This window comes from Equus quagga, chromosome 1, assembly GCF_021613505.1.
Source record: "Equus quagga isolate Etosha38 chromosome 1, UCLA_HA_Equagga_1.0, whole genome shotgun sequence".
NCBI classification, from domain to species: Eukaryota; Metazoa; Chordata; class Mammalia; order Perissodactyla; family Equidae; genus Equus; species Equus quagga.
The window spans coordinates 125669560-125691021 of record NC_060267.1 but is presented as its reverse complement, the minus strand read 5'-3'; the positions used below and the strand labels follow the sequence as shown (position 1 = coordinate 125691021).

The 21462-nt window shown below is 37.7% G+C and overlaps 1 protein-coding gene across 3 annotated transcripts in view; it reads left to right on the top strand.

Moving 5' to 3' along the window:
• PTPRG (protein tyrosine phosphatase receptor type G) overlaps positions 1-21462 on the top strand; it is a 676041-nt gene that overhangs the window by 624118 nt on the left and 30461 nt on the right. For all 3 annotated transcript variants that reach the window (XM_046663115.1, XM_046663106.1, XM_046663123.1), the window contains 2 exons: positions 8355-8446; positions 15939-16035. In XM_046663115.1, coding sequence (XP_046519071.1) covers positions 8355-8446; positions 15939-16035 — 189 coding nt within the window. The remainder of the gene's footprint in view (positions 1-8354; positions 8447-15938; positions 16036-21462) is intronic.

The window sequence follows — 21462 nt, the reverse complement described above, 5'->3', positions numbered from 1 at the left end:
AGTTTTTACCATACAACTGTGTCTTGCATACAGAATTCATTATAAGAAAAAACACAATTTTTAATAAATTTGTGAGATATTTTCACTGTTGAAGCTTTCAACACCACTTTTCTTTAATGGAGACCTCCTTGGGATCATTTAAATGCTTTACCTTAGGAATTATCTAATTGTTCTTATTTCTAAAAATATTAGGATATTTATAGAGCTCATATGGAATACATATTCTGCTCATTGGATGTCAGTTTAATTTTATCCTTGTTCAAAACCTAAAAACAACACTACTGGGCCCCAGATTTATCAATTTATTTTATCACTTGAACTTCTCATTTTCTATAATTGTGTTTTTAAAAAAGATATTTCCAGACAACTACCAATAAACTGAACCATTATACTGGTTAAAAATGTGTACAACAGGGTGAGAGAGAAAATTCAGGTATCAAACTTGTAAAATAGAGCTGCTGGGTCATCTCTGTAAAATATGTAAAAGACTCTGTTGCTAGAACTTATTTTACATTTGACCTTTCTTAGAAAACATCGTCATTATCATCTAAGATTTATTGAGCATTGACAAACCACGTGCTCTATGTTGATTTTCACTACAATCCTGTAGACACAAGTGGGTATCCCCTTTTTACAGATGAAGAAATTTAGGCTCAGAGACATTATTTATTTTGCCCAAGGTTATATAGATAAATGGAGCTAGCATTGGGATTCTCTGTGTGACTTCAAAGCACAGATGCTAAGAAATGGCTCTGGCACCTTTTGGCATGTTACTCTGACAGTTCTGATATCTCAAGATTTCAGCCTCCTCATTTGGATATTGCTTCATTAAATGAAGGCATTTTCAAATACATGTGAATATTCTCTTGAGTTTTTTCTGAGTTGTATTCTTTACCATTATCTTCTTTCACTGGTGCTGACCATTTTCTTCTCCATTAGGTTCTCTTTCATCCTCCTGGAGAGAGTTTCATTCTTCTTCTGTTGAAGTTTCCTCCTCTTCAAAAGATCTCTTCTTACCTGTGTTCTCTAGTCATCTTTATTCTTTTCCTTCCTAAGAAAAAGACTCTCAACCCACCAATACTTCAATTCCTTGTGCAAAAATAGGCCTTTTTAAAAATTTAAATGACTTAGGGAGCAATTTATAAATATGTTGAATGTTGAACACATTTAGACACTAAATCAGCAACTTTTGGATGATTCTGCTGTGGTTAAAATTCATAAATAAACAGCTCTGGTCTTGAAATCCCAAAACATAAGTGGAATCAGTAAGTTTCGCTGACTTTAAAAAATTAATGTAAAATAGGCAAATGGTTGAGGAAAGCTTTGCTAATCTTTTGATACTCATCCCTTGGAGACAGCAGTTTATAGGAATTTTTGAGGAATTTTGAGTTAATCAGTTTTACTAATTTTAAGAAATTTAGGAATTTAGAATCTTCAGTGTGTTCTTCTGGTTTAATATAGCAAGGACAGTCTTGTAAGAATGAAGACATTTTTTCCTGGTCTCACCTATGTTTATGTAAAATGTGGAAATGCTAGAGACTATGAATATGGTGGCTAAGGTTAGTTCGCCACATTAGAAAGAACTCATGATGAAAGAGTATTTATTCAACATGAAAGAAGTGCTTTTGAGGTTAGGTTCCAGTCACTATAGAAGTGACATAAATTCTTTTATCTTGAAAATTTCAATAGCAGTGCCTGTTCCATGTTTGATGTATGGGCAAAGTGCCGTGTCTCGCGCCCCCCTGCCCCGGCCCACAATGTTAAACTGTGACTTCTGCAGGAGAATGAAAGGGGCTTTAACTCTTCATACTTTTCATTAATGGTTTTTCAAAATCAACCGTTCCACAGTTACCGGTTTCCCATTGTTAGTCTGTGAGGATAAAGCATAATTGAATGTAATAACCTAGCTGTCAGTCCCTTCATAAACTGACATCTTCTGAGATACTGAAGTGGTCACAATTTCCGTCCTTTAAGATCCATGTTATTCTGAAACCTACAAGTACTTTTAAAAGTCTAGGGTTTCCAACCTGGGGATATTCTTTTGAAACAACAAACTTGAATAATATTTTCGCTGCAGTTATTATTAGTGAGGCATTACATATGTAACATCATCTACAAATTCTGCTCACACTGTTATAGTTCTTATCTTTTAGACTTTCATTATATATAGCTTTTTAAAATCAGAACTTAGCTCATGAAATTAACCCGTTTATAGAGCATATTGAAAGGGCTCTTCCAAATGTGCATATTGTCAAATACAAATGTCCCTATAAATGCTTTTTTCTGGAAATTAGAAAATCTAACTTTCGAATAAAGAGCACTGCAAAACGAATGTTGCTGCTAACCAGTAGCTTAGAAATCCAGAAATGATTCATGCCTTTCCAGCAGTTAAAATACATCTTAATAATTTGAAGGTCACCGGCTTCAGCAGGGTGCCAGCATATAAAGGGGTTTTAAACATGCAGTTTAAAACCCTTGGGATTAAACCAACCTTGTTGGCATATTTTATTTATACAGAGATTATCTCCAAAGGAGATTCACTGGCCTTTTGACTATAATGAAGCCCTTTCTTTATTGACTTCATTGTGTCATAAATGAAAAGAGATTTCTTTTTATGGCAGGAAATAAAATGTTCCAATCTCCACGACACTCCTTGCATCCTAAGAGTCTGATTTAGACAAAAATCTATTTGTTGTGTCCTAACTAAGGAACTAAAATTTCAGTCATGTTCTTTTATTTCATATTTGCTTTATCTTCCTAAGTTAACACAGAGGTATTAGCAAACACAGAGAGAGGCCTGTGCTTGGCCTCTGGGAGCCTGAGAGGACAGACAAGAACGGGGCTGAGTTCCTGAAATCAAGGTCTGTGAACTAGACGGGTGGTTGACAGTACCTGACAACAGCCCAGTCGTGGGACTTGGGGTGGGAAGGGGGAAAGGTCTGAGCAGGACTGACTTCAGCCAAGTACTGTGCTGGGATTTTATAGGTTCTTCCTGCTCATGGACAGATTTGGTTGAAATCTGGAATAGACTTGAGAGAACTGCTACAGGTTAAATGAACTTCACAGAGATTGGTCACAGAGTGAGCGGCTTAAGGCCCTCTGGAATCCTAATAGTAATTATATATGTACCCACACACTGCCAGAGTAAGCAAGGATATTTTCTTCAACAGATTACTTAAGCCAATCAGTTCCAGCAGCTCAGCATCTTGGCAGGAAGGTAAATACTATAACACTTATATACCTGGCATCATCAAGGTGACCAGAATACCAGTGTGAATTTTCCAGGTAACTGAGCCTGTCCTTAAAGCCAAAGCAATTTGTTTCAACCCTTTTTTGTTGGAAAGTTTCTTTAAAATGTAATATATGGTTCTCTGCTGTCTCTAACCATGTATGTTCATTTTAAGGTCTAGAGAGGTCATATATGGTAGAAGAAGCCAGCTTTGGAGTGAGCCTGGCCCCACCATTTGATAATGACAGTAGACCTTGGCCAAGCTCCTTGGTCTCTCTTAGCCACAGTTTCCCCAACTGTTAATGAGGAATGACATTAAGGGGGTAATGACAGCCCTGGATCATAGATTCATGCATGTAAAGTGATTAGCACCTAACAGTGATTCAAAGTCATTACACATTTACTAAATGCCAAGCACCCTTATAAGGACTTAATGTTATCTAGTTTACTTTTCATAGCATTCTATAAATTAGGTAGTTATTCTCGTTTTACAGTTGAGCGAAGGAAATCACAGGAAGATGAAGTCACACCACCAGGCAGTCTGGCTCTGGCTTTCCCCTCACACCACTGCTTCTGGGTGCCTGATACACAGTAAACACTCTATCAGCACTGGCTGATAAGAACACAGCTACACAATTTTACAGAGTTACAGGCTTAAGACTGGTGTGGGCCCCTTCAGTGCCTCCCAGTGGTGGACATTCAGGGACAGCCTCAGCTGCTGACTTTTCCTTTCAAATATCAACCCAAAAATTGCAGATGAGAAAGCTAAGTTTTTCCCTTTTTGTTTATATATGTTATTCCTTAAGATTTTAAGCGGGAGCCAGTTTAGCCTATGTGAGGAGGTTAGAGGCATAGACCAAAGTATGGGTGATTTCCCTCTCGTGGCTCTAAAGATGCAAGTACATTAGAGACTGGAAACAACTTTTCTTCATGTTCAAATACATTTTTCTTTATTTCCTGCAGTGTTGCATTTGAGGTCAACATTATTCAGCTCTAGTTTTCCTCCTTGGAATCTCTCGGCTTTGGTATTTTCTTCTCAGTAGACATTTCACTCTCCTCTTATTTTTTTGTCTTATTTTTTTGTTTTTGGTGAGGAAGACTGGCCCTGAGCTAACACATCTGTGCCAATCTTCCTCTATTTTGTATGTGGGATGCTGCAACAGCATGGCCTGATGAGCAATGTGTAGGTCCGCACCCAGGATCTGAACCCGTGAACCCTGGGCTGCTGAAGCTGAGCATGTGAACTTAATACCTATGCCACCGGGCCAGCCCCACATTCACCCTTTTCTAATGCTCTGTTTTTCGTACCTAGAAACCAGAGACTAACTTCAAGCTTCATCAGAAGTGGTACATGCAGACATTTTGTTGTGGATTCACCAAAAATAAAAGGCATCTTACATACAGAATTTAATTCCAACCACAAAAGAATTAAATAATATTATTTAATAACAATAAGCCCACTTCTGAGGTGCTGATTCTCAACTGACTATATGAAACATTTTAAAATGGAGTGATTTAGTGATAATAGTAGTCCCATATTTGCCTAATTTAAACCTTTGCTATCTGAAAATTCTGTAAGTAAAAATATTCGCACAACATTATAAAGTAACATTTTCTCAGATTCAGATAGTCTGTTTAATTCCTTGCCGTTCCTTGAAACTGGTGCTCTGAGAATGAAGACAAACAGTGCATCACAGTGCACAGCACAGGCTTTGGGTTCAGTACACCAGGTTTCAAATCTCAGCTCTGCCACATAGTAATTGTGCCACTTTGAACCAGTCGCCTCAGTTTCCTTATGTTTAATGTGAGGATAACAATGTCCCCTTTACCTAGTTGTTGTAAAGATAGATGTATGAAAACCATGTAGCATAGTCCCTGACAACCACTCAGGGCTTAATAAATGGTGATTCTTCTGGTTATACCGACTCTATCAGACCATTTTCATTATTCCATAACAACCTCCCATCGAACTGTAGTTAGTGAAAACATCTTCACTTTGATTCCAGCTTATCTTTTTTCCTCTGTGTTCCTCCCCCCCACCATTACATCAGTGGCATTTATTCTCACCGAAGTCATCAGATCCATCCCTTTTATGGCACTGGACATCTGTACCATGTAATTACACACTGTTCTTCCTCTCACTTTCTTGTATTCATCATTTCTCCAAAGCAAAGGTTGCCCTTGAACAAAGACCATCTCCCTAATATCTGGCTGAGTCCTAGGTGCTCAGTAAATGCCTCATCCAGTGGTTTCCCTTTCCCTCTGGCCCGATGACAGCCATTCTTTCCAAGTCAGAGCACTCTTTACCTTGATTCTGCGGCCAGCTTCTGCTACCGTGCTCTAGCCTTCAGTTAACCTTTCTGAGCTTGTTTTCTCAACTGTAAGATGAGTATGAACATAGTACCCATCTCTTAGGGTTGTTGGGAAGATTGAGTACATGTTAATACATGTAAAGGGCATAGAAACTGCCTGGTCCATAGTTAGTGCTGCTAATGTTCTCTGCATTCGTTTATGAAACTCAGATGTTTAGGTGGAAATAACATTGTACAGATGGATATCTTCTTATATTACAGGGTCTTTCCAGATAAAAATTGAACAGATCAGGTCTGTCATGCTGTCCTAATTGCTTGGCCTTCTGCCGGTCACAGTAATTTTATAATTATCTGGCTCATGTTGAGAGAAATTTAATAGAAAAACTATAGAAGAGGAAAACTATTAGGACTTCTAATTAGCCATAGCCTTATATTTATCTTCATATTGAGAAAAAAGATTTATGACCCCTCAGTTTCATTTATCTTGATTGAAAGACAAATAATGTGTTATCTGGGTAGCTGATGGTGGTCAGTATGGCATGCATGTGTGTATCTGTGTGTGTGTGTCTGCTTGTCTGGCAGTTTTGTGATGTTACTGGTGGTGTCTGGAAACTCAGAGGGTTGTGGTTAGACTTCCTTGGATAAAGAGGCAAATTGGAGAGACTAGTCAGTCATGTATTTCCATGATTATCGTAGTGAGCTCTGCTGGATTTTTTGCTGCGTCTAGCCATGGGGGTAGCAGGCAGACTGATTTCTAGGCATGTATGGCAGTAGCTTGGATATTACAGTTGAGCACTTTGCAGAAAAAAATAATAAATTGTTAACCTGAAGCATTTTTTTAATGACTTGAGGTGTGCTGTGACCTTTGAAACTCTGTGGTTTGCAAAGTAAAGTAGCTCTAAAGCTGACAAGTTTTTTTCTTATTTTGAACTAGTATCCGTGTGCTTAACCATGGCACCATAAGTTTATTGGGACTCTACATTTCTGAACTATCATTATGGAATAAATGTTGCCTTTAACCTATTACACTATTAAGCATGTCACTCTGCCCTTGGAAACAGTGTTCTGTCTTTCATTTCAAAATAAATAGGAGAGAAATGCTGCAGGCTGAATGCTGAAGTATTTGTGGGGCTAGGTTGTGTCCCGTCTCACTTATTTAGCCTCTTGTGCAAAGATGAGTTTATTCTTGGGTTAATCTTTTAGAGACTCTCCAATTTTGTACATATTAACCCTTTTCTCAACTATCATTTCTTTGCCACGTGATCATTATTGTGGAATTTGCTTACTTCTAAACATTTTAAGTGAAGTGATCGGATAATTTTGGAAATTTTTCTTGAACTGTGCATTCTGCTAAATATTCTGGGGAAACATTTTGGCTCTGCTTACTTTGTTAATGCTGGTTACATCATTATGGGAGCTATAGATTTCTTGGGCGTGCAAAATGATTGCATATTCATGAACATCTTCAATCCTGAAATATTTGTAAATAACTTGGCAATTTTTTTCATAAGGTGGCCTATTAAAATGATTAGGTCTTTAATTGTTCACACAGAAAGACTTTATGCTTACAGAGCATCACCTATTTGATAAGTAGCATTTGTATGCTAAGCAATTTGAAGTATGAACATATAAGTCACCTTCCTTAAACAAAGTATAAGAGATGCTATTTTCCGCTTTAGAATGATTCAAGTTTGAAAATGTCAATAGATGCAAAAAGCCACCCTAGAGCTTTGCTCTCTCGAAAGAAAGTAGAGAAGGAATGACATAGTCAATGTTAACTGTCACCAGATGAAGAGAAATCAGATTGTCAGGCCTGGATCTATAACATTCTTGCCAAAGTAGGACCTCATTTACACATACAGATCTTCATACCCTTTGCTAAGAAAAGCATCTGTGGCAGTTTAGATGTTTGTGCTTTTGCCAAAGATCTTTCACTCTGAATAAAGTAAATGTCATGTCTGTTGTTTATCTCAAATTCAGCAGAGTATTTTTAAAAGGAAATATTTGCGGGGGAGGGTCGAGGGAAGAAGGGAGGAGGGAGGTTGGGGAGCTCCAGTTAGTGGGGTGTGGCAGTTTTACAGCAGTACTCAAGTATCAGAATGGATCTGGATAAATCAGCTTAAAACACACTTTGGACTCATGAACTGACAATGTCCTTTTGAAATGACACTACAGTAAATTAGAATGTGGAGTCTTCCTGAATCTATACCTAGTCTGTCAACACCAAAAAATCCAGTTAATTCAGTCAAACTGATTATTTGGCATCATGTAGACACAGCTGTCTTGAACTAAAATTTTGAACACTTAAACTAATAGATGGCATTGTACCCAAAGCCAGCTGGTACAATGGCATCTATCTGTAATAGTGTATAAAGATTGCTTAGTCTTCAAAGATTGGAAATAGAGCTTAATTGCTCCAACTTCAAGCTGGACCTCATTGAATAGCAATTTAAAAAAAAAATCTAGGTTGTGATAAGATTTCTTGACAAATAAGTACCGTTGGTAAATTCAGACTTTTTGTTAAGTGTATGATGTGGTGATTTAACCATGCAAATTGCCTTGAATATGAAAAATGTAATTCTTGACATACCTTTTTTAAAAACCATATTTAACCTAGCTTATAGGCATTCAAAATCATAATGAGATCCTAATGTAAAATAAATCCTGCGACTTTTCTTGAAGACATCTATTTCAAGTGAGACAATTATATCACTTTGCAAAAGTCAAATATTTATCTTCAGTAATCCCTTATCAGTGTTATTTGTTTTATGAAAGTATTCTTTATGACTCTGAATATCATTTTATTCCCACAGATGACATGGAAGCCATTCCTGTCAAACAGTTTGTTAAACACATTGGTGAGCTCTATTCTAATAACCAGCATGGGTTCTCCGAGGATTTTGAGGTATGTTTCAAAACTAGAAATTAATTTCCAGAAACCTAACTCTTAATTTACAGGGATTTTTATAAACTTGAAATGAATTTACTCCAAGCATAAGAAAACAGTAATGAGAAAAGTGGAAACTGTTTTCTTTTCCTTACATTTATAATTTTAACAGGCATTCTTTCCCCAGTAAAAATGAGGTGAAAGGGAGTTGGTTGCACACTTCCTAAACATGCACTTCCATGAAAGAACAGACTTAGTGGTAGAAAAGAAAAGACTAACTCTGGTTCTTTATTCATCTTAATTGTAACTGGCACAACAGGTACAATGTAAAGCAGAGGGCTCCTAATTCCAAGTCGTTTCTGGGATGCACAAGGTGTAGTGGAGACAGATTTGAAGTCTGAGGAACTGGTTGCTGGCTCCACAGTAGTGTGCTTCGTTGTCCCTGGGCCAGTCACTTCGTCTCTGATCCCCAGTTTCCTCGTTTCAAAAATGGCACTAATGTTACCTACATCTTAAAGTTGTTGGAAAAAGTGAATGATTAACATCTTTGAAAGTGCTGGGTTAACTGTGAAGCCCATGCAAAGGTTGATTGTTGTTGTTTTCCTGATTATTAATCCTTGGAGAGAAGACGTGGGTTAACACAGCCTTCTGATTTTAAGAACTGGTGTGTCGGAAACAAGGTAGAGAGCAGCACGCACCACCCTGCCAACTCTGGGTTCCCTGCCAGTTCAGCAGTGACAGGGTGTCAATGAGGAGCTATTAAACAGACTGCCCTTTTCTTCACTGAGGCGCTTAACTAAGGCACATCTCTGGCAGCAAGAGTTGTGCCGAGGAGGCCAAGTTTTCATGGCAGCTCAGCTGTCTTCTAGCTTTGTGGGTAAGTCAGTTCCTTTCTCTGCAGTTCCTTTCTGTCTCCTTTCTACTTTAAAATGGAAATAATGATGATGATGCTAACTTGCCCACCTCTCTTCACAAAATTGGTTAAGGGGGTCAAATGGAGTAAGGGAAGGTAAGCACTTTGAGATCGTCCAGGAGCCATTCAGCTGGGAGGTGCAGTTATTTTGCACGGACAATGAGGAATAAAAATAGGATCAAAAGCCCCTGTCTCTATGCAAATTTGGAGTCCCCAAAGGCCATCATAAAAGCAATTATATTGACAAGTCATTTTAAATTAAGTCTTTGTCTTTCTCTTAGTTTTTTGTTTGTTTTTGTTTTTTGAGCAGAATGAAAGCAAAGGTGGTAGAGAAGGAACCCTCTGATTTATTCTGCAAAGTCATATGTTTCATGGAACAAACAAAAACATGTCAAGTATTTAATGTGGCTATTAGATGCTTACCAAAAAAGGTGCCTATTCAACTACAAAGAACATGGTTTAAAGTCAAACATTTTATATTCATGAGGACAGCAAATGCGTGTGGTGTTAAAGTGATTTAGTTCAATTGACTGTTGGCTGGATGACTGAGCAAGAATATTGAGGCATTTAACAATGTTGATGGTATTCAGGACAAACATTTATCCTCTAGAGAACAGAATTTGATCAGGATGATCAAATGCAACTCCAGTTTCTCAATTATTTATGATTTGAGACCCCAGTGCTATTCATCACAGCTGGTTTTGACACCATTTAATTATTCAAAATAATCAGCTATACCTCTGTAAACTTGATCTGACTTAAAATGGGCTTGGCGGCATCAAAGTCAAGCCTGTTAACAAATCCTGGGCATCTGCACCCTATTTCTAGCCTTAAAATAATTACTGTGGCTAGGAGCTTTCATTGCCTGTATTGAACTTTATAGCTTAAGGATTATTAGGTGGTATTTATGGGAGGGGAACAGGGAGGAGGAAGGCATTGTTCTACTGTTGTCCTTTTGCAATCTCTTCTGCTTTGAAAGGTTTAAAATCAGAGCTATTCAGAATAGGACGAATATCCTTTCCTCTGAAAAGCACAGGAAGGCAGCAACATAGAGGAGGAATGAGACAGCAGGAAAATTCACTAATATACTGTCGTCTTCTAAATTAGGGAAAATTTGAAGTATTTTAAAACAGTGGTATCATTCCTTTTTTGGTAGCTCTACTGAAAAGGAAAACTGGTAACAGGGTATATAAGAAATTATTAAGGCTGTTTTAGAAACAAGAGATAGTAATAGGCTGTAAAAGGAAGGTCAGGAAAAGAGATTTTGTGTGATTTAAAAAAACAACATAACAAAATCCTCATTATGATAAGAGAGTAGTAACCTCAACCCCAGATTTCCAGATCTTTTTATGTGGAGTAATGATGGCTGGCATTTACTTCACGTGGATTATTACCATGTGGATTATTTCACTCATTCCTCAGAATTACCCCATCAATCAGTGGGTGCTGTCTTATTGTCCCCATTTTACAGATGAGGAAACTTTACCCATGAGAAAGCTGAGGCTTTGGGCAGCTCAGTTTTGAAATGGCGGAAGTAGGTTTTAAGACCAGGGCTATCTGACCCGAGCCCTTGTGTATAACTTTGATGCCCTTCAGACTCTCATTAAAGTAGTCGTGTCCTGTACTGAGCGGAAGTCAGAGAAGAAACCAAAATTGCCACTGATTGTCTAAAACTGACCATGAAGCTGATGGAGCAACAATGGCCTTGGCAAAAATGGTTGGAGGGAGCAGCCAAAATAAGGATCCCCCCTACTAAGAGTACCAGGAGCCCATTGCATGATCTTTGTGGTCTAGAGCCTTCCCAGATAGCTGAGAATCTGACTTATGAAATCTTCTACAATATCTGAATAGAGGCCTAAAGTTAGTCAAAGAACTAATCTTAAGGTTATAGAGTAATACCACTTAACAGTTTATATTTTGCCATTAAGAGGAGATAAAACAACTCATCTGATAGTTTCTGAGTACCTTCTAATTCTCTGGACATAATATAAGGTAGAAAGATGAATTAGACAGAGACCTTGCCCTTCAGGACTTCAGTCTGGTGGGGGTGGAGACCAGAGTGTACACAACTAAAGCAGAAAGAGGGCAAAGCAAAATAAGTGCCACCACAGATATAAAGTTCTGGAGGAGTGCAGAGGAGAAAGGCACCTATGAATTTTGATTGAGTATTTCACCAAAAGTTCTAGATGCCCCATCTCGTTTAAAAATGTTGGATAGAAGTGAAAAAAAATTGGTGAACAGCTATCATATTTTCAGAACTTTGTTGCTTGGTGGAGAATGAGAAGAACGATTCGCTGGTAATTTTGAATCTTTGTCTCGACGTGATGCTGAAAGCAAGCTTTTTGTCTTTGTCAGATAAATTTTGGAGACTGTTAAAAGCTAGCGACATTATAGCTCTAGCAGATTTTGCAGTCACTGGAAATAACATCAATCCTTGTCTCGGGATAGTGTTCAGTGACTCTGTTCGCTTGGCTACCTGAGCTGACTTCAACCTCACTCTTCCCTGGCCTCCACGGCGATGATACAGGAGGCTTCCAAAGGTGCAATGCTAGCATAACCTTTCAAAAGGAGGGAGCTCTAAGGCCCTGTGGGTCGACAGAATTAATAGGCAGGGGTCAGGAGCATCACAAGCATAAAGGCTGAGTGCCGAGATGAGGCCAAAGGTCCAGTTCCCCTGGACGAGATCCTCTAGGGGATAGCCTCTGTTACAATTAACTCCAGCTGAGCTAAATTGGGACTGGTTGCTCATCTTAAATCACGAGAACAAAGCTTTGTCCACCTGAGCCCATGTGCTGAGGGACCAGTAGCCACAATCACTTTATGTAAGATGCAGACTTCTGATGTTGCTGATGACACATAATAGGGAGTCCCTAGACCTAGGCATAATACTGCATAAAGACTGCTTCCTGCGAGATGGCAGAAAATGACCTCATAGAGTTTCCAGAGCATCTGTGACAAAATGCCAGTTTGGGCCTTAAATGTCTTAAAGAAAAACATTTTTAAACCCTTATTATGAAGAAAATCATAGTTGGTTGAGGTTTTATGAAGAGTGAGGGGAAAAGTGAGTTCATTCATAAATTGTATATGAAAAATAATTTTATTTTATAGACCTGCTGCAGGATGATAGGTACTGTAATGTACTCTCCAAAGATCGGTTGGTTTTCTGGAGGGGTAAGGCAGTAATTTTAGATAAAGACATATGGATTCAGATAGGGGGAGAGAAGGACAGGCATTCTTGGCAAGGTAAACGGCAGTAAAGCAAAGAGCAGGAAATCATATGGTCTTTTCAAAGGGCAGGGAATTAAAACTGTCTGGCATTGGGAAGGGAGTTTGTGGAAGATAGGATGGGACCTTGCAAGCCTCACTGAGGAATTTAGAATCTATCCAGAGGTTTCTGAGTAAGAGAATAACAAAGTCAAAGCAGCATTTGGAGAAAGTCTGGCAGCAGTTTGTAGCCTGAGCAGAGAGTAGAGGCAGGAAGATGCAGTGTAACCAGGACCTGGTGAGGGCCAGCTCTGTGTCTGTCACTGTGCAACCACCAGGCTGTAGCCATGACCTAAACGCATCAGTCTTCTGTAGAATAGTCCCCTAAACACAATTGTGGGCTGCCTGAACTCAGATACTAAGAATGTGATACGTACTCAATGTAACACTTGGTCACTAGGTTCAAAATATCTTCTTTTCAGCTTGTTTTGTGAAGCTGAGTAATGTGAAAGATTTCTACGTGTATCTTTGTTGAATTATTTTTTCTAATTGAGCCACAGAATGGCAGGACAGTAAGTCTCCACATGCCCTTTTGACAGCCTCTCACATTAATGACTCCAGGCAGGAGGTGGTTTAGCCTATTTCATCTCCCAAGAATTCTGAGTATATCAACTTTTAATGTTTTTGTTCGCTTTTTTATTTTGACTTTATTTTAAACCTCTTGTTTTCAGTTGGCTATCTTCTGTAGTTCTGTGTCTGTTAATACTCAGAATATTCATTTTGAGAATTCCAGCTTTGTTATATAGACAGTAAAATCCAAACAAGCTTAAATTTTAAACTGTTTATCAGATTGCTGAAGAGGTAACTTTACTCTACACACTCCATTGGCCAGTGTCACTTGAAAGGGTTTTAACACCTATTAAAATCACATTAACTTTGAAATGCCAGTTCTGATGGAAAAAAGCCACTCCAGGATCAGATGATATTATCAGCATGTAAATGAGCCAAGCAGTACTGCAAAGAATTACAGATGACATTATTATCCACAAGACAAAATCAGAAGGCCTTAGGCAAAGCCCTTGGGTTCTAATAAGATCAGATTTAACATTATTTATGACTATTCTTTGTTTTCTGTCATTCACATAATTGGAAAAGTGAAATAGAGGCAACGGATCAGACCAAGGATTTTAGATAACAAAGAGTTTGATTGGTTATATTGAATGACTGCTTTAAACAGCACAGACAGCTGCTCCCAAGCAGTCTTGGTCAGTTGCATTATAATAGAGGCCCAGGGGCTGGCCCAGTGGCGCATCGGTTAAGTGCGCATGTTCCACTTCAGCGGCCCAGGGTTCGCCGGTTCAGACATGGCACTGTGTGGCAAGCCATGCTGTGGTAGGCGTCCCACATATAAAGTAGAGGAAGATGGGCACGGATGTTAGCTCAGGGCCAGTCTTCCTCAGGAAAAAAAGAGGAGGATTGGCAGATGTTAGCTCAGGGCTAATCTTCCTCAGGAAAAAAAAAAAAAAAAAGAGAGGCCCAACCTCAGTCCACAGCTAGGGTGGTCAGATCCACAAAGTGGGGAAAAATAGCAATAAACAAAGTGAATCTCACACTAAAGTACTAAAAGCTAAGATTGCTCAGCACGAGGTACCTCAGCAACTCAGCCCTGAACAATACATGCCAAAGGTATGACCTTCAAAACCCAGAAACAAAAGGATGTTAGCTTATTTCAGGGATTTGTGTAGAGATTAAATTAATGTCTTTCAGAATACAAACTCATTTTCAAAGTTTTCTGCCCCTGAAACTATTCAAAAGGGTATGCCTTAGTCTTTCAAGGCAATTCTAAAAGATCAGTCCTCCAAATACTCTTGAGTATGGCTAGTATTGCTTATGTTCTTGTAGATGTCAAGATATCAGATTCATTATTTTGTTATCGGCCCACACTTTGTTATCTTATTTTAGAGAAAAGAGCCAAAGGCAGCCTTAAGACCCTTTAAAACCCGCATTTGCCAAACCATAGGTTATAAACCATTTTAGAATAAAATAGAAAATATCAGAGTTTATTGCATTTAGTAAGAGTGAAAAAGGGTAAGGATTGTCATGAAACACACAATTTCCCCAGAGAGGTGTCTTGAATTAATGCCTGTGGGGCTTTATTTTATTTATTTATTTATTTTTTTTGGACAACTGGGAAGGCCTACAATTACAGAAAATTCAATATACAGCTTCTAAGAATCAAGAGTCCATGAATAGTTTCTTTGTACAGATAGTGACCCTTTGTTTTTATACCTTAGTTAAATTCTTTGATTACAGTGAGTTCCTCCTTGGAGAGAAGAGAGAGACTCCTCTCCCAGAAGTATTTTGTGAATATAAAAGACAACCAGTTACTTGTTTTCATTATGCCTAATGTAAATGCTGTGGAAAACATCCATAATTGCTATGCAACTCCTTTGTGAAAAAAAGTCTGCATGCTTCTAAACTCTATTACATCTGTTATGTGTAAAACATTTCTCCTGATAATTTTGTGCCACTTTGCTCCTGCTCTTTGTAGCAGCTGTGCGCTACTAATGACTTCCCTTAGTTAGCTCCAGTACTTTCTTTGGTTTGAGGCATACAGCGTAGAAAAATTTGACTTTTCAGCAACCTTGTGTTATGCTAATACATGATGTTTATATCCATGGCAAAGGTAGCTGAAGAGAGTTGCATCTTCCACTGCTGTTTTTCTAAAGGATAATTTAAACAAAATTAGAGTTAACAAATAATTCATCAGAACCATGTATGTTTGAGCCAGATATGACCCTTGATTGGGCTATATATTAGTGTCATTTCAGGACTGAGTCTTTATAGTCAATTTGCAGTCTGGTTATAAACCAAGGCAAGAGGCCTGTAAGCATATTGCGATTCATGGTGGAGATTATATTTCTGCCTGTAATATTCCTCTTCATCTTTTAAGACACAGGTGAACAATCTCCTGTCTAAAGCCTTCCTCTATGCTCCCATGATGGTTTCTTCAGGCCACTTTTCTATTAATCGCATTTGGCTGTTGTTATCTTTTTGCATGTTCTTCTCACCCATCAGACTGTGACATATTCAAAAAGAGATACTGTTTTGTAATCCCCTTGCCTAGGTCAAAATCTGGAATAAAGAACGTGATTGATGAATTAGTAAGGAATGAAATCCTTTTATCTTGTTCACATCCTTCATACGTTTGTTATGAGTATGTCAGTAACTATTTCTGAAGTTGAGTTTGGGGAGGTAATGGTGCCAGTGGTTAGGGAGTGAGTAAATACTTTATGCTTTTGGGTGTAAATATTTCCTTTCTTTATACAACCTTGTTGAACATCTAAGTTGTGTCTAAAATCTTTGAAATCTTCTGTTTGTTTTCTTCACTAGGAAGTCCAACGCTGTACGGCTGATATGAACATCACTGCAGAACATTCCAATCATCCAGATAACAAGCACAAAAACAGATACATCAACATTTTAGCATGTGAGTAATAAACTAGAAACTATCTTCAACTGCGAGGAAATTAAATCTTCATGCTGGGTATAAGCTGAAAGCCAAGCAATCAGAATCAGGATGCCAAGAAAGAATTACACTTGCAAGTTAACCTCTCATTAGCTCGTCTTCAACTGTGTATAAGAAGAAGTGGGGACATTTTCTGCCCTCTTAGTCTTTTATTAAGCTGTCAGATCTCAGCTTAGTAATAAGGTGATTGAAAGAAAATATTCTGAGCTTGACTGTTTTCATATGAAGTGATTTCATATCCAATGCTGGGAACCAAAATTTTAATGTCATGTGGCTATCTTGACATTGTTTTTAACCAGTGAGAGCCAAGGCTTTTAATAGAAATAGAAATACTGAGAATTGAATCAAGTAAACTGAATTTCAAAGCAGTCAGGTAGTTGATCCATACCTAAAGTGGTGAGCCTCTAGTCCTTGTGGCCCATGTGCTTAGTCCTATCCAACATATTTCCAAGGTTAAAAGTATCCTGGAGGTTCAGGACTCAAACAAATAAGCTGCCTTCTTATGGAGCCTCAAGAAATAGCATAGGAGCTCAGGCTACTTCTGTGGCAGAATGCCAATTTTCGTAGACATTGGGGCTTAGGTCACTGGCAGCAATATCTGCTTTGATATTAAGGGCAAGGGCACAGATGTTTATGGTTAACATACACTATGGTAAGGAAGACATTACATAAAATTAGTGTGTTTAAATTGTGCACTTAAATGCATTTAAATAAAAAATTGTGCATTTAAATTGGACCACTTAAATTTGAACACTACTGTAGGTAAACTTTTTAAAAAATACTTTAGTGAGATACAATTGACACACCATATAAAATTCACCCATTTAAGTTAATTTAAATTTGCATTTGAATTTAAAGTGAATTTCGGTGGTTTTTAGTATAATCACAGAGTTATACCACCATCACCACTATCTAATATTAAAACATTTTCAGCTCCCCAACAAGAAACCCCTTTACCCATTAGTAGTCATTCCTAATTCCTCCTTTTCCCCAGTCCCTAGAAACCACTTATCTACTTGCTATCTTTATGTATTTGCCTATTCTGAACATTTAAGTGGAATCATACAATATGTGGCCTTTTGTGTCTGGTTTCTTCTACTTACCATAATGTTTTCAAGACTTATCCATATTGTACCTTGTATTAGTACTTCATTCCTTTTTATGGCTGAATAATACTCCATGGTATGGATATACCACATTTTGTTTGTTTATTCATTTATTATTTGATGTACATTTGAGTTGTTTCTACTTTTTGACTATTATGAATAATGCTACTATGAACATTTGTGTACAAAGTATTGTGCAGACATATACTTTTAATTCTCTTGGGTATATACGAAGGAATGGAATAGCTAGGTCATACTTTAACATTTTGAAGGACCACCAAAATGTTTTCCAAAGTGGTTGCATCATTTTACATTCCCTTCAGCAATATGTGAGGGTTCTAATGTCTCCACATCCTCTCCAACACTTGCTACTTTGTTTTTTTTAATAATAGCCATCCTGATGGATATGAATGCATTGTGGTTTTGATTTGCATTTCCCTAATGATTAATGATGTTGAGCCTCCTTTCATGCATTTATTGGCCATTTGTATATCTTCTCTGAAGAAATGTCTATTCAGATCCTTTGCCCATTTTTTAATTGGATTACTTGTCTTTTTACTGTTGAGTTGTAAAAGTTCTTTTTACATTCTTGATACAAACCCCTTATCAGATATATAGTTTGCAAATATTTTCTCCCATTCTGTGCATTTCCTTTTCACTTTCCTAATGGTGTCCTTTGAAGCACATTTTCTTCTTAATTTTGGTGAAATCTAGTTTATTTTTGTTATTGTTGCTTATGCTTTTGGTGTCAAGTCTAAGAAACCACTGCCTAATCCAAGATTATGAATATTTACACCTATGTTTTTGTCAAAGAATTTTATGGTTTTAGCTCTTACATTTATGTCTTTGACCCATTGAGTTAATTTTTGTATATGGTATGAGGTAGGGGTCCAACTTCATTCTTTTGCATGTTGATATCCAGTTGTCCCAGCACCATTTGTTGAAAAGACTCTTCTTTTCCCCATTGAATTGTCTTAGCAGCCTTACTGAAAATCAACTGACCATAGTGTAAGGGTTTATTTCTGGACTCTCAATTCTGTTCCATTAATCTGTCTATATATCTATCAATATATCTACCCTTATGTCAGTATCACATTGTCTTGATTACTGACTGTAGCTTTGTAATAAGTTTTGAAATTGGAAACCGTGAGTCCTCCAACTTTGTTCTTTTAGATTGTTTCAGCTATCCTTGGTCCCTTTTCTTTTCATATTAATTTTAGGATCAACTTGTCTATTACTGCAAAAAATGTAGCTGGGATTTTGCTATAGATTGCATTGAATCTGTAGATTAATTTGGGGAGCATTGCCATCTTAACAATGTTAAGTTTTCCAATTCATAAAGATGAGATGTTTTCCATTTATTTAGGCCATCTTTTATTTCTTTCAACAGTGTTTTATAGTCTGCTTTTTACAAGTGTTCAGCTCTTACTAAATTTATTTCTAAGTATTTTATTCGTTTTGATGCTATTGTAAGTAGAAGTGTTTACTTAATTTTATTTTCAGATTGTTCATTGCTAGTGTATAGAAATATAATTGATTTTCATATATGGATCTTGTCTCTTAAACCTCAGCTGAACTTATTAGTTCTCATAGTTGTTAGACACTTGTTATTTCTAGTCTTTTTGATAAAGCCATTCTAACAGGTGTGAGGTGATATCTTGTGGTTTTGATTTGCATTTCCCTAGTGATTAATGATATAGAGCATCTTTTCATGTACCTGCTGGCCATCCGTATGTCTTCTTTGGAAAAATGTCTATTCAGATCTTCTGTCCATTTTTTCATCAGATTTTTTTTTTTTTTTTTTGCTATTGAGTTGTATGAGTTCTTTATATATTTTGGATATTAGCCCCTTATCAGATATGATTTGTAACTATTTTCTCCAGTTCAGTGGGTTGCCTTTTCATGTTGTTGATGATTTCCTTTGTTGTGCAGAAGGTTTTTAGTTTAAGGTAATCCCACTTGTTTACTTTTGCTTTTGTTGTTTTTGCTTTTGGTGTCAGATTCAAAAAGTCATTGCCAAGACCTGCGTCAAGGAGCTTACCACCTATATTTTCTTCTAGGAGTTTTATGGCTTCAGGTCTTACATTCAAGACTTTTATCTAATTTGAGTTAATTTTTGTGTATGGTGTAAGATAGTGGTCTATTTCATTCTTCTGCATGTGGCTATCCAATTTTCCCAACAGTATTTATTGAAGAAACTGCCCTTTTCCCACTGTATATTCTTGGCTCCTTGGTTGTAAATTTATTGACCATGTATATGTGAGTTTATTTCTGGACTCTCTATTGTGTTCCATTGATCTGTGTCTGTTTTTATGCCCAATACCATTACTATTTTGATTACTATAGCTTTGTAATATAGTTTGACATCAGGGAGCATGATGCTTCCAGCTTTGTTCTTCTTTCTCAAGATTGCTTTGGCTATTCAGGGTCTTTCATTTCAGGGAATGAGGAGGAGGTAAAAAAGAGAACAAGGAAGAAGAGTCAAACTTCTTTTCTCTCCAGTCTTTGAATAAATTGACTCTGGCAGTATTTGTTGCCCAACACAGTTGAGGCTCAGCTTCCTGAGACTGTAAGGATTTGTCCACCTATATCCCTCATTTCTAACCATATAAGTCAGGCAGGGATATATACACATATATGCTTTGCATATGTCCACACAAACCATTCTCTCTGCCGTAGCAACCTTTTCTTGTAGTGACTTTGTAGTAGCTGAAAGTATGTGGCAAAGAAGGGGGAGGAAATCAAGGCAGCTTCTGTGTGATATGCCCAAGCATCATGATGTTTTGCTAGAAAATCACTATCTTTGGTTAGATGTGGTTATACTTTCACAAGTCCATTTGAGATTTTACTTTCACAAATTCAAATGAGATGTGGTTTTATTTTCGTAAGTTCAGAGAGTTGGATTTTGGTGTTCTCTTGGCCACTTGATCAGATTCTGGGCACATCACTTGTTACCTTGGTCTACCCCTATATTAATGCCTTTGTATAGCAAAGAGAAGCACAGAAATGTATTGGAACAAGTAAAATATTAGTCTGTGAATTTGCCAGAAACACAATGTAGGAAAAGCCTTCTCTCACAGAATGAGCACAACTTGCAAGGTATATGTGGATGCCACCATGTCACCTCCTATATTGATCTGTTTAGCCAGTCTATTACCTTTTTGGTTAAATATGAATTTTGCAACCTGATGAGTATGTGTTCTTATTTGTCATTCTGAGAAATAACAATATACAATAAAAGCCTCCTAAGGCATACCAGTTTATATCCAGATGCCTTGGGAGAAATTTTTCATTTTGGGCCTATTCATATCAGGCAGCCCCTGTTCATATCAACTGTAGTCTGAGAGTTTTTCAGAGCAACAAAAGCAATTCACAGTTCCAAGAATGTAGAGGAGTTTCAAAAAGTGCTTGATATAGTCTGAGGTCAGTAATGTCTAAGCTAATCCACTCATTGGACTTTTTTTTTTTTTTAAAGATTGGCACCTGCTAACAACTGTTGCCAATCTTCCTTTTTTTTGTTTAACAATTGGCACCTGGGCTAATAACTGTTGCCAATGTTTTTTTTCTGCTTGATCTCCACAAACCCCCCCTGTACACAGTTGTATATTTTAGTTTCTGGTCCTTCTAGTTGTGGGATGTGGGACGCCACCTCAACGTGGCCCGACGAGTGGTGCCATGTCCGCGCCCAGCATCCGAACCCTGGGCCGCCACAGCAGAGCGTACAAACTTAACCACTCGGCCGTGGAGCCGGCCCCTGGACTTCTTTTTGAATAGCCATTTATGATCATGAAAATAAACAGAAATGTAAAGTGGCTTTTGCCCATTCTGTTTGTAGCTAGAGAAAAAATTATGACCTCAGCTTCCTTTTCTTTGTTATCCTAAAAATACAGGCTCACTCTGTTGGGAAACTGGAGGTACATATACCACCTGCCTTTTGTTCATAAACTAAGGTTAAGTAAATCCTAAAATCTGATCATTGACTTCAGATTCCTGTGATGAGATGACTCTTAGAAGCAGCTCTGGTTCCCTCAATTACATAGGTTATGTTGGGGTGGCAGGGAGTCCGACTGAATTTAGCAATGCAATCTCCTGAAAATAGACGTTCTGGACTCAATATAACAATCACCCTTTTATATTTGTATTAACAGGGAGTGGGGGCATAGGTAATCAAAAGCCTTTGAAATTGGTTTTAAAATATAGAACAAGGAAATTTTGGAGGGTCGCAACTGGCAGTTGTTTCACATGAACTAATAAGGATCTCAGTTTGCATTTCTTGGGCATG